At 57.8% G+C, this 12069-nt stretch overlaps 2 protein-coding genes across 2 annotated transcripts; both read left to right on the top strand.

Moving 5' to 3' along the window:
- Window positions 1-5119: 5119 nt before the first annotated feature.
- On the top strand, window positions 5120-5934 carry A1Q1_01617 (uncharacterized protein; the record flags this gene model as incomplete). Its single annotated transcript, XM_014324656.1, has 4 exons — window positions 5120-5136; window positions 5183-5206; window positions 5257-5479; window positions 5524-5934. 4 exons carry the CDS (start codon window positions 5120-5122, stop codon window positions 5932-5934), a joined length of 675 nt encoding a protein of 224 aa, XP_014180131.1.
- A 2050-nt stretch (window positions 5935-7984) lies between these two features.
- Window positions 7985-11793, top strand: A1Q1_01616 (uncharacterized protein; the record flags this gene model as incomplete). Its single annotated transcript, XM_014324655.1, has 5 exons — window positions 7985-8062; window positions 8106-8218; window positions 8474-8898; window positions 8938-9120; window positions 9275-11793. The coding sequence occupies 5 exons, from the start codon at window positions 7985-7987 to the stop codon at window positions 11791-11793; spliced, it is 3318 nt and encodes a 1105-aa protein (XP_014180130.1).
- Window positions 11794-12069: the final 276 nt, after the last annotated feature.

The following is a 12069-nucleotide window of genomic DNA, read 5'->3' as shown; positions in this document are numbered from 1 at the left end:
GGTGCGGTGAGTGGGCCAGACCAGACAGCTGGCAAAGACAACTAACTGTCTGTGGGATTTCCGACAGCCCTGGCCACCCAACCCACTCCTGCAGATAGAGTTCGCCGGGCAAAAGTATCCAGCGCACAGCACAAACTCTATACCCTCCCTTGCTGCTGACGCGGCCCTACTTCGCGCCGGCGCTGTCGTGTGCGCAGGCGTTCCTGCCCATGTTCCTTGTACGGTGGGGTGCAAACTCTGCAGGACCCAGTGTGCTTGCACTGGATCCGGCGGGCACCTTGATGTGACGAAGTGTGATGGGTGCTTCCACCGGCTTTCCAAGTGACTCTTGGATTGACGTCGGTGTTGCAAGCGAAGGGGGGAAGGGGACGGGCGGAGCACGAGTCAGCGGAGACAGGCAAGCGAAGGGGTGGCAGTGTCTTGTGACGCGGCGGAGCGCGCGGCCCGGAGGGCCCGGAGGAGCTGGCGGAGTGCGTACCTCCTTGGATTCCTGGATTCCTGCGATCCTCCTGCCCAACATGTGCACTTTGTTTGGCAACTGTTCGGCGTTCCTGATGCACTCGGAGAGACAAGCGACCTTCTTGCGGAGAGGAACCCGCATGTTCTACTCCTCTTTCACTGTCGCAAAAGCAGGTTCACATGCTGTACTGAGTCATGGACGGAGAAAATCATTCGAACACGCCAGCCACGCGGGAGTGTGTGCTGCGCCGCTATTCTGACTGCCACCGAACGACATTCACAGCAACCATGATCGAAAGCATGCCGAAAGCATCGGTGACGGCAACAGAATCACAGAAGCAGGACCGAATGCAATTCATGAGGCTACTGCTGAGTAATGAGCACGGAAGGCACAGGAGCGCTCCGGTGTCTTGGTCCAGGATGGTGTCTTTTCGTATTCAGAGACGGGAAGGCCACAATCCTGGATAACAATGGAGTAGCTAGGACGTCTTAAACGCCGGTGACGTCGCCATGTCCGACATCCGTGTGACCTGTGCTCACGCCTTGTCTCGCAGCACGCAGCGAGTGCGAGACACGGGCGGCAGAGGCGGCGGTATGCAAACCCCATTCGAAGAGTGGCATGGCCCAGAAAAACTCATGAATTCTCCTTTTCTCGATCGGAACGGAACGATCAAGGCACATGCGGACACGGTCTGTGCATGATGTCCATCTCCGTTGTCCTAATCTCCTTCGGCTTTGCTGTCACGACCTCGCACCGAGGGCCTAACGACAAGCGAAGAGAAGCACGTACCGCGGCTCCTTCTTCCCTGCGGTCTAGACTACAGGAAAGACTGAGAGACGGACACTCTGATCGTCGCGGGTACATATCACAGGACGTGGTCGATCGCAACGCAAGGTGTCCAGGATACCGCGGATAAAGACAGAGCGTGATGTCCTTTTGCATCCCCGCTGAGAGACTCATGAAGCGGGAAGAGCTTTTCCAGGACTTGGTAGGAGCGAAGAACAGGGTCGCACGACCCATGCTCATGTCCTGCGACTTCAGCTCCTGGACATGCCCAGGAACGAGGACTGGAGTGTCACGAAGGTCACGGTCACGGGCAAGGATGCACATCGTCCTGTGGCGAGAGCGAGTCCCCTCGCTGGCGGGGTCGTTCCGAGGCCCCCTCCCACCTAAACCTGCAGGAAAGGAGACTCCTGGACTCGCCTCCTGACAGACGGGGCCGAGACGCCCACTCACGCCGGCGTCGGGGCACGGCGTCACCTGGCCATTCACAGCCGTGCTCGCCTCCGAGCCGCAAACCTTCGCCCAGCCAGCGGCGGCACCAGCGCCGTCTGAATCGTTTCAGAACCGCCACAGGTTCCTCCGGCGATCGTGGCGGCCTATCACATACGCTCAAGAAAGCGGCGCCGCCGACGTCGGAGCCTCAGCTTTGCGGTGTCTCCGACGCCCTTGCTCCCCAACTTTCGGTGGCCAGTGAGGAGCGCCGAAGAACGCCTCGTCATGTATCTCTCCGCGGCTGTCGGCTCCGTGTCCGAGACGGCGGACATGGCGAGCCAAGCAGAGGGCGCGGACGCTGAACGTGGGCGTTTTTGTCCTGTCGGAAGCTTTCTCTCCCCCGCACGCCTGCACGCCCGCACGCCGCGCCGCAGCAACCGTACAGTCCTCCAGATCGCTGGATCGGGGCGAGATCGGCTGCGTCCGAACAAGCAGACCGCCCAGATCTCACACAGCTGGCTGCGCCGCGGCACTGTCTCCGCGACTGAGCACCGTTGCGCCGTTGCGCCGAGCGTTGCAGATTGAAGTGCTGCGGATGGGACGTATCCTCTCGCAACTCAGGCCGGAGGCCGTAACATCGGTGCGTATCGAGCCCCGCTGCATAACGGCGCATCGCAAAACCTGACGCATACCTGATACAGGGTCCGATGGTGGTCCAAGCTTTACAGCAATTCCAGGATGTCGCAGGACACATTGCAGGATATCCAGTCCGCAGCATGGCTAGCGTGATCTTAGCGCCTCTCCAGGGAATGTGTACGCCGGTGGACCGGCGACTTTTGCACCACCTCCAGCATCCTGGGGTCCTTCCAAGTGATCACCACCAGCCTGTAGGCAGCAAGCTTCCCTGCACGGCTCCAGCGAAACCTTACTTCCTTCTGCACCGCCTACGTTGGGCAAAGCCCGCAGCCACAATTATGCTTCAAATCAGCGGGCTGCCAACGTTGCTCCGCCGCCTTCCTCGTGGGGTCCGTGCTGAATACGAACCGCCGGTCCCCTCTACCTGTCGTTGTACCTCGGTGCGATACGAACTGCCCCCCCCCCCCCTTTCTACTCCTCGCTGACTTGTTCGCTCGCCCGCAAGCCGCGGCGTGCAGGTGAGGCTCGAAAGTTCCGGGTAAACTGCCCTGGGGCCATTCAATAATAAATCCGTGGCTGCAGCAGACGTCTACTGAATACAGTTTTCCTGCCCGGTTTACTTCTGCAAGACTTTTCCATGCCAGACCCCTTTACCTTGTCGGCCAGCCAGCGCGCAAGCACTGGCAGTCGAAGAAGCAGAGCCGTAATGTCCCATGCGTGCCATCCGACGAGCACGCGAGCAACGACGCCCCACTTCGGCGTTCCTTACTTCTGGCATCCCCCACCTTCCTTCTCTGGCGTCCCCTCATTCCATCCTAGAATGATGCCTACACCGAGCAAGCGAGCAGATGAGCAGACGACCAGTACGCAAGCGGGGCTCAAGTTTGGGAAAGTGTGGCGTGCGCTTACGCTGCTTCGGTTACGCGCAGTGCCCAACCGGAGTGGCCGGATGCTCCGGGTTCTCCGGTCGACCTAATATCAAGAAGTCCAAAGGACCCTAGGACTCCGGGAACACCGCCGCCAGGACCGATTCAAACGCGCCAGTGGGCCCTCTGGGGAAGCTGAATGCAGCGGAATGTAGTGTCTCGAAGCGATATGGGCCAGAACAACTTCAGACAACAGGAGACGAACACGAGGCGAGCTTACGTCACACCCATGCACCGATCGTGGCATATTAACAACCCCCTTCGCCCCCGTGTTGGCCTCGGTCGGCACGGACACTTTCGGGACTGATGCGACAGCACCTGCTATTGTGTAAGGGGCTGGTGGTCGCCGTGTTCGGTCGCACATCGGTGGTCGGAGCTTGGCAGTCGGTCGGCCGCGCCCGGCCGTGCTCAAGTGACTATCGCAACGGGGGGAACGCCGTTTCTGGTCATGATCGCGAGCGCAAAGTCACATACCGCACGCCTCCTATCCGCAGTCGCGCGACCATGTGAAGATCGGAAGACAACTTGAATGAGAGGCGGACGTACGGGGGGACGTAAGCCACAACCACATGCGCTAGCAGCTAGGTGCCGTGAAAGTGAGCTCTCAGGTGCGATCACGATGAGAAAATAGAACGCTCCGAGGGTCCGAGGGTCATTCCGAGGGTCTCTCCGAGGGCCGCACCGAGGAACCGAGGATGACATTCGTGGCACGGAGGAAAGTGGCCAATTCTGCGCAGTGACACTGCCACTCCCGATCAGGCGTGCCAGTCTGATCGGCATCACTTGGTCGCGCCGGCCCTGCCGCCGGAGAAAGCGCGCGGAGGATGCAAGGCCGCACCAGTGATGGCTAGGCCACAGTCTCCGTCGCACGTGCATGCTGAGTCGCTTGTCTGGTCTGGATATGAGCAACACGTGAAAGAGACGTTTGCAGTATGACGGGGCCCCACTGTTTTGGCCAACGCTTCTTCCGTTCAAGTAACCTCAATGTCTTCACTGAGCGCTGTTATGTCTCACTTGTGGCGCCATGGGAAGTCACGACAGCCACAGGCGCGGCGTGGTGCGAGTGTGTCGAGCATCCGAATCAGTGGGGACGCCTCCGATAAGCCATCTTCTCGGCTACGCACAGCCGGGGCCGCAACTTTGGAAGATGGACCAAGATCCGAGGACGTTCCAGCCCAACAGACGCGTGACGAAACCTGACGCGGCGATGTGCGGCTCTGGATTACAGAGAACTGGAACCAGAATGGCGAATGGCGTACTGACGGACTCGCGATTCGAGGACACTTTAAGGAATCTCAGGAGCGCAAACGAGCAGCCCACCGTATGGACAGGTAAGTGTGGCGCATCCGACCCATGGGCCAGGATGGCGGCGCCATCCATTGATCCACCGAGACCCAGAAGACCGAGTAAGCGTGCTGCACGCTTCCGTTTCGGATGCTGCTAGCACGAGCGTTGATCTGCAAGGTGCACGGAAGCCTCGCTCCTGGCATCTCTGGTGCCGCCGGTAGCGCACGATCGTCGTATCTGGTGGACGTACGGCTTCGCACACCAACAAGAGTGGCGCGCTCACACGCCCCGCCGCTTCCGGCGTACACCCGGTGCGGCGCGGCGCACCCCCGCCGCCGCATGCCTACTCGGAAGAACCCTGTCGGCTCTGTCTCAGTTTCACGCCGAGGCGTTGGCGTGTTGGCGTTCGGTGACTGCAGAGGATCTGGTTTCACACTCACATGGGCATAGGCTGGCCGGGCAGCTTTAGCCGGATTGACCGGCGAGACCGTGAGCAAACGTCCTCCGGTAGAAACAGAATTCAGAAAAAAGTTGAAGAACGATACCGATATGACTGTCCTCCGGGGGGGGTTGATCGTGGCATGTGGCGCGGTAAATGTTAGCAGCGAGCCGGTAGGTATGTTCGGACGTGCTGCTTCTGCTCAGCTGCTACTTCCAGCGTGCCTACGACGTTGAGACTTAGGTAAGCCTACTCAGTGGCTATCGAAGTGCAACGCTTCTGCTGTTGACGAGTGGGAACGATGCTTGTGCTCCTACTGGTCGAGCAGACTTCATTTGTTCAGCGGCGCGCTCGATTGATAGCTCCATCGCTCGACGATCGTTCGCTCTCTTGACTGGAGCTCGTACGGGCCATGTTCGGGCTAGATTCTCGCCTGTCAGCCCTAAAGATCAACCCGCTGCCCCATCGGTGTACCAGAAGGGCAGTCACAGCCCATGCCGATGTCAAGCGGGTGAAGTGCACCTGCACAGCGCAAAAGGCGTAATAAGGACCTCCGCCAGTCTGCAGCTCGTGCTTTGAGGGCGGCTCAAATGCTGTCGGCGTCTGGTACCTGGGGTGCAGACAGGAGGAGAGGGACGTCTGCCCTCCAAGGCGAACCTTGGCTCATCCCCGCCACGACTGGCTCGTCCTTGGAGGAGATCTCGGAGCGGAGTGCTGATGTGAAGTTGGCCGCCAAGCACGTGTACGCTCATTACGGAGTCTCATCACGGAGTCCCAAGCCGGAAGGTGCGATAGGCGAGGTCGAGAACATGCGCAAGCCACGTCTGACTCGGAAGCAGCGCCGTGTCGAAGGCGTGTCCGAAACGGGCCTCCTCTGCCCGAGCCAACGGATCGCAGGAGGCGCAGGGAGCCGTAGACGAGTGACGCCGGCGAGCTGCGGTCACCAGGGCATTGAGACAAGCTGCAAGTGAGCCGTATGTCATTTGAATTATGGTCTGGCCCGGCGACATGTCGGGAGCGAGCGAGTTGCCATTTAGAATGGTACATCGCAGCGGCGAACTTGAGTTCTCACAACAAAACAAGGTCAGCCTAGGCTGAAACAATCCCTTCGACAACGTTCTCATACGAGGCAAATAGCTGGCAGAATTGGACTGCCGCGGTAGTCCGCATAACGCATCAATGGCAGGTGCGTATGTCAAAGAATAATCGCACAAGCAGGTTGGGACATCTCACTGTGGATTTGCGCACCTCACCCCGCCTTAACGGCAGCTTCTGCCAAACGACCTGAAACTCGGTCGAGTTAAATTTGCTGAACAACTGTGCCATCACAGCCTCTGAAGGATGCACTGGCGACGATGAAGCTGCTCCGTGCGATGTAGGCGGTTGATAGAGGTCAGTAGTTTAAGCGATCGCACTGGTGGCTAATCACCACATTGCTGTGCTTGATACTTCCACCAATGCGGTCAGTGCAGATATTAGCGAAGATCATCAAGAGATCACCGGATAGTTATGGGCCCAAGAAGATCGCAGGGGGCATCAGTGCCAAGCTCGCGTTTGAAGAAGAGTGAAGAATGAAGGCAGTCACAGAGAAACTGCGGCCAAGAATCAAAGCGTAGTTGAGCAATCGCACTTCTTGGCTGCAGCACGGAGCATGACGCACCGTTCCTGAGGCGTACTGCAGCCTCTGCAAGCGCAGCCAAGTAGATAGCAGATGTGAAGTGAAGCAATTGCACATGGTCAATTGGAAAGTTGTTGACGTTCCTTAATCATCAGTCGATGACGAAGAGGCTTGGGTCGATTGGAGCGTTTGATAATCGGGATCAGATCGTCATCGGTGCTCTCTGTACCGTAGGAGCACTGCGGAGCTAATACGCTTGAGAAGACAGAGTGCATCGCCTTGTCATTGAGTGCACCGAGGGGCGGCTTAGGCATGGGATGCGGCGCGTTGCGACGCCGCTCAAAGCGGTGTGAGTAGTATTCCGAGACAAGTGGTGTTGGAAAACTCGATGAGGGTGTTGAGATCGGCCATCGGCGCTTACCTGGATCTCTCATGATTGTTGTGAACTCAAATTGGCCAGATGTCCCTCTTGGACATGGGTCGGCGGGGAAGACTAGTGAGCTGGAAAGAGCGGTGGCGAGGCAGTTATGGGTGGCAAGAGTGCAAGAGTGGAATGATGTATGCCAGAGGAAGGTGTTCTGAAACGAGACGCGTCAAGCTCGCGCACACAGTCTCGATGAGACTGCTTAGCTGTGTCCTGGTTGAGGGGCGATGAGCGGTGCAGGACGCACCACGAAACAGCCAGGTGACGGGCGCGCTCTAATTGACTAATTGCCGCCTGGTTGATCTGCGCGTCTGCGATGGCAACTTGTAAATCCGATTAGAGTAGTACTAATGGCCGAGAGTAAGCTGGATGACCCTGCCGTCCTGGAATCCTGGCACAAGCCAGCGTTCGCAGCTTGGAACGGGCCTGAGCTCCCCCAATCTACCCCTTCCTTTCATTCATCGTCGTCATACCACTCGTGCTCCTCATCTTCCTTTGCCACAGCAAGCATCACCAATACCTACCTGCGCTCCTTCACTACTCTTGCCGTCGGCCTATACGCGCCCGACCTCGCTATCCGACTTGAAGACGTCGATCTGCTTGTTATTACCCCACATCCCCGACGACGTTATTGCCTCTTCTGGGCGACCCACCTCGGCAACCTCCCGTTTCGTACCATCTCCATTTGATTTAGCCCCTTCCAACGACGGGGACTCAACATTACGACCTCTTTTTTCTTCTCTACCTGTTCCTTGCACTCCATCTTGTCCTCGCGCAAACCGTTACGAACTCATTCGAGTGTCGGTTTAACTTCGCCCAATTCGAAACCCGTCACGACCCTCATTTGTGCTCTGTTCGTTTTCTGTTCGCGTCTTTGCGACGCTTCTTTCTTGAGCACCTCCCAACTACCTGCTTCCATCATCGCCGCGCTCGGCGGCATTGCTAGACGTCGTTAAAGCGCATGCTATAACGCGTCACAATGGCCGTCGCCTCCCAATTGGGGTTAAGGCAGAACCACAGCCATTCTAGTCATGCCGCCAACGCACAACAAGCTCAGGTAAGCCGAACCGTGTTGTTGTGACGTCTTGCTGACACAACAGCTTGCAAATGCCTACCAGAACCTCGCTCGAGAACTCGCATCGGACCAGATCAAGGTCGTTGGGGGTTACACCTTGGGCAAAGTCATCGGTGAAGGTGGGTGCAACATGGTTGTGTAAGCTGACATTTCAGGTACATTCGGCAGCGTCCACATTGCGTCCCATCGCGTCACGGGCACTCGTTGCGCGATAAAGAAGATCCCAAAGTCGGCTACACCGCAGCTGACGCGTGAGATCCATCATCACCGGCGGTTGCACCACCCACATATCGTTCATCTCCATGAGACTATCGCTACCGAGTCGCACATTTGGCTGGTTTCGGAGCTCTGCTCCGGTGGCGAACTTTTCGATTATCTCGTTGAACGCGGTAGGCTGTTAGAGGGAGAAGCTCGTCGTTTGTTTGGAGAGCTGTGTACGGCAGTAGGGTACTTGCATCGTCAAGGCGTGGTTCATCGCGACCTCAAGCTGGAAAATGTCCTCCTGGATGGAGAGATGCGAGTGAAGCTCGGAGACCTTGGTTTTGCCCGAGAGTACCAGCGAGGAAGACTGCTCGACACATACTGCGGTACTACAGGTAAGTCGATAGCTTCGATCTTAGCTGATAGGCTAGGCTACGCGTCTCCCGAAATGCTTGCCTGCAAGAAGTACCTCGGTGTGGAAACAGACATATGGTCCCTGGGCATCATTCTGTACACACTCCTCTGCGGCGGTCTTCCCTTCGACGATGACGACGAGCGCGTCATGAAGGACTTGATTCAGAAGGGAGAATACGAAGAACCAGAGTGGCTCTCAGAGGGTGAGTGGCACGACCAAGCTGATTGCTAACTTCTCGCAGAAGCCCGTTCCCTCATTCGCAGTATGCTACAGCACGAGCCGGCCGACCGACCCTCGATGGAGGAAATTCTTACACACCCATGGTTCAAGAAGACACTTTACGACAGTGTTACCGGCGCCACCAGCACGGACGACCCTAGGTCGTTGGCCAGTGTGCCTGCTTCCCCCATGGCCATGCAGACGAGTTTCTCGGATACCTCGCGATCCGGGATGCCGTCGCCGGCTTCTTCGTTCCCCTTCTCGCCTCGCACGTCACGGCAACGGTCGCAAATCATCGAACCGCCGGCCCCCAACGCGGACCTGGACAGTGTGCAATCGGAAACGTCCTTCGACTTCAGTGACACTGTGCCGGGGAAGCCGACCTCCGGGGAGTACTTCTCCAACGACTGCGGAAACCGAGGAAGACGCTGTGCCTACGGAATGTCCCCAGCTGAACGAAAAGACTCTTGAGCTGCTGCACCGCAACTCGTCGCAGAGTACGATTCGACATGCTCCTGATGGGTCGAGCACCTCAAACTTGTCACTCAGGAGCCGCTTGGCGAAGAACTCGAGCGTCGAGTTTGTCGACGACGAGGATCAGATCACTCCAAGAGAGAACAAGCGTCTGAGCACCAGCAGCTTGCCAATGATCGACGAGCGTTCGTCGTCTCATACGCACCTTCCGTTGGCTGAACATTCTCGCACACCGCTCCGCACCAAGCGACGCAGCTTGACTAGCCAGCTCACGATGGAAAGACGACATAGCCACCAGTCCATGTCGAGCCAATGGCAAGCCTTCCCTGCAGAGGACTACCTCGAGATCCTCAACGCCGATCGCCCGCCTTTGTTCTCCACGCCCAGCGAGAAGCTACTGCTTTCACGTCTATCGGATCTGGGTTTCGACACTGGTCAACTCATGCACAGCGTCAGAAGCGACGCTTGTGACACCAGTGCTGCCATGTGGTGGATTTTGAGATTGAAACAGCTGGAGCGTGGAGAAACAGACGACCTGGTGCAATCTCGGCAGGAGAAGCGCAAGGAGCGCCGTCGACGTCGCAACAACGACAAGGCGACTCCCAACGTGACTCTGGCAGAGCCATCGCTGTATACTGGGTCTGGACCTCCATCGCGACGAAGATCGCACGAGGAGAATTTCCTTGCATCATCCACAGCAAGCAGCTTCAATCCCCCGGAACAGACGCAGCTCCAGCCGCCGTCGACCTGTGCCTCACCAACATCACCCAGCACACCACAGGACCAATCCCCGTTGAAGGAACGCAAGTCGCGGCAGTCAATGAACATGCTTCAGAGAGCAACGTCAGTCTTCGTTGGAGGCAAGCACGGCGTCAACAAGAACGGCCACGCGGATAAAGCGGATCGTCCGAACCCCGAGGCAGACTCCAAGGCTGCCCGTGCCGAATCGCCCACCAAGCGTGCGTTGTTAGGCCATGGTGTGCCCGCTATGCCTATCTTGCCGACCAAGGTCAGCAAAAGCGACAGCGATCCAACTTTGGCGGCGACCGATCTAGCGCCCAAGACTCCTCCTCAGGCGGTCAGCCCAGCTCGCAGTATTCCGGAACAGCAGCAGCAGTTGCAGCAAGGTCAACAGGCGGCACAGCAACCGAAGGGGCCAAAGAAAGACTCCCTTTGGACGACCTTCCGCCACCTCTTCATCGAGGATAAACGCAGAAGGAAGGGCCGGGAGGAGAACGCAGCGCCACCTCCAGTTCGACCGCCACCGGTGATACCTTCGCGCGGTTTGAGTGCCCGTGGGATGTCGCGTACCTCTCTGCCGGGGTCGAGCCGACGAACGAGCATCGACGGGCGGGTCATCTACAGCCATCGGTCCTCCGGCGTGAACAGTCGCCGGAGTTCTGTTACGTCCATGAATCAAGACTTCACCATCAACAAGTTCGACGGTCTCAACCTAAACCGACGGGCTTCCGAGCGATCCACTAAGAGCGCCATGTCTGCACGAAGTGGAGCTAGTACGCCCAGCGAAAGACTCAGTCGGGCAAGCAGTATCCGGAGCCGCCGGAGTCGGCGACCTCGCACACCAGGAGGAAGCTTCCGGCCACCGCCTTCCCCGCTCCACGACTATCACCGTCGGGCAGCAAGTGGAGGAGCATCGACGCGAGTTCGTCACATTAAAGTGCTGCACGAGGCTAAGGCTCTCCGACCTTCCAGTGTCGCATCTTCCATCCGGTCGAACTGTTCCTCTTACGACTCGGACGATACAGGTCGAGAAGACAACAGCATTCGCAATTACAGGAAGTGGAGCGACGAGAAAGGAGGTAGCTTGACACAGTTGGCTCAGCACCCTAATAGAACGCGGAGCCCGTTGGCCAAAGGGCATACGTCCACGTCTTCTGCAGGATCTGTAGGATCTGTTGGTCTCATGTCCTCCGCCAACGGTCTCAAGCAACCGAAGCCTATTCGGGACGTCTTTAAGACCAAGAAAACCGCAGACGACGACGACGATGAGTGGGAGTCGGAGCAAGACGAGTTCTGCGGCGGATTGGGCCAGAGCTCAGTCTCCACTTCGAACTATACCTCCAATCCCACGAACAAGTGGAACACGAAGAAGAAAGACATTCGTGTCACCACCACATCGGTGCGGAAGGCGAACCGGCACGGCGACTGGGGTCCGTCCCCACCCAGCGTCGGCATCGGCATCGGTATCGAGCGAGCTCCGTTCGGCGACCGCGGTAGGAACCTTGCGGACACCAAAGAGGAGCAGAAGCGAGACCGAAGCGCCGAGCGAGAGAAGAAGGGCGGCAAGGAGAACACCGCGAACGCGAACTCGCGTAGTAGGAGGGGAATGCCCGCGACCCGGCAGGCACCTGTGATCGAGGAGGAAGAGGAGGAGGAAGAGTGATTTGCATTCGTTTCATTCGGACAAGACAAAGCTCTCGCTTTCGGTTTTGGTCATACACATCAAGTTTAGCACTTCTCGCAACGCACACTGGCATTTGTTTGTGCCCTCATTACCAGGACGCTGATCTGTTTTTGTTGTATTTGTTTTTCCAGCACCTCTCCACTTGCGTGGGCCGCTCGAGCACGCAAGTGCATACATTATCACACTTCCCCTTTAGCCAGGGGCATTATATATACAATTTTCACAGTAGATGTTCGTCTAGCAGACTATCATGCA

Source organism: Trichosporon asahii, assembly GCF_000293215.1.
Source record: "Trichosporon asahii var. asahii CBS 2479 unplaced genomic scaffold scaffold00050, whole genome shotgun sequence".
NCBI classification, from domain to species: Eukaryota; Fungi; Basidiomycota; class Tremellomycetes; order Trichosporonales; family Trichosporonaceae; genus Trichosporon; species Trichosporon asahii.
Note: the sequence above shows the minus strand (reverse complement) of the source record. Positions and strands in the feature narration are given on the sequence as shown.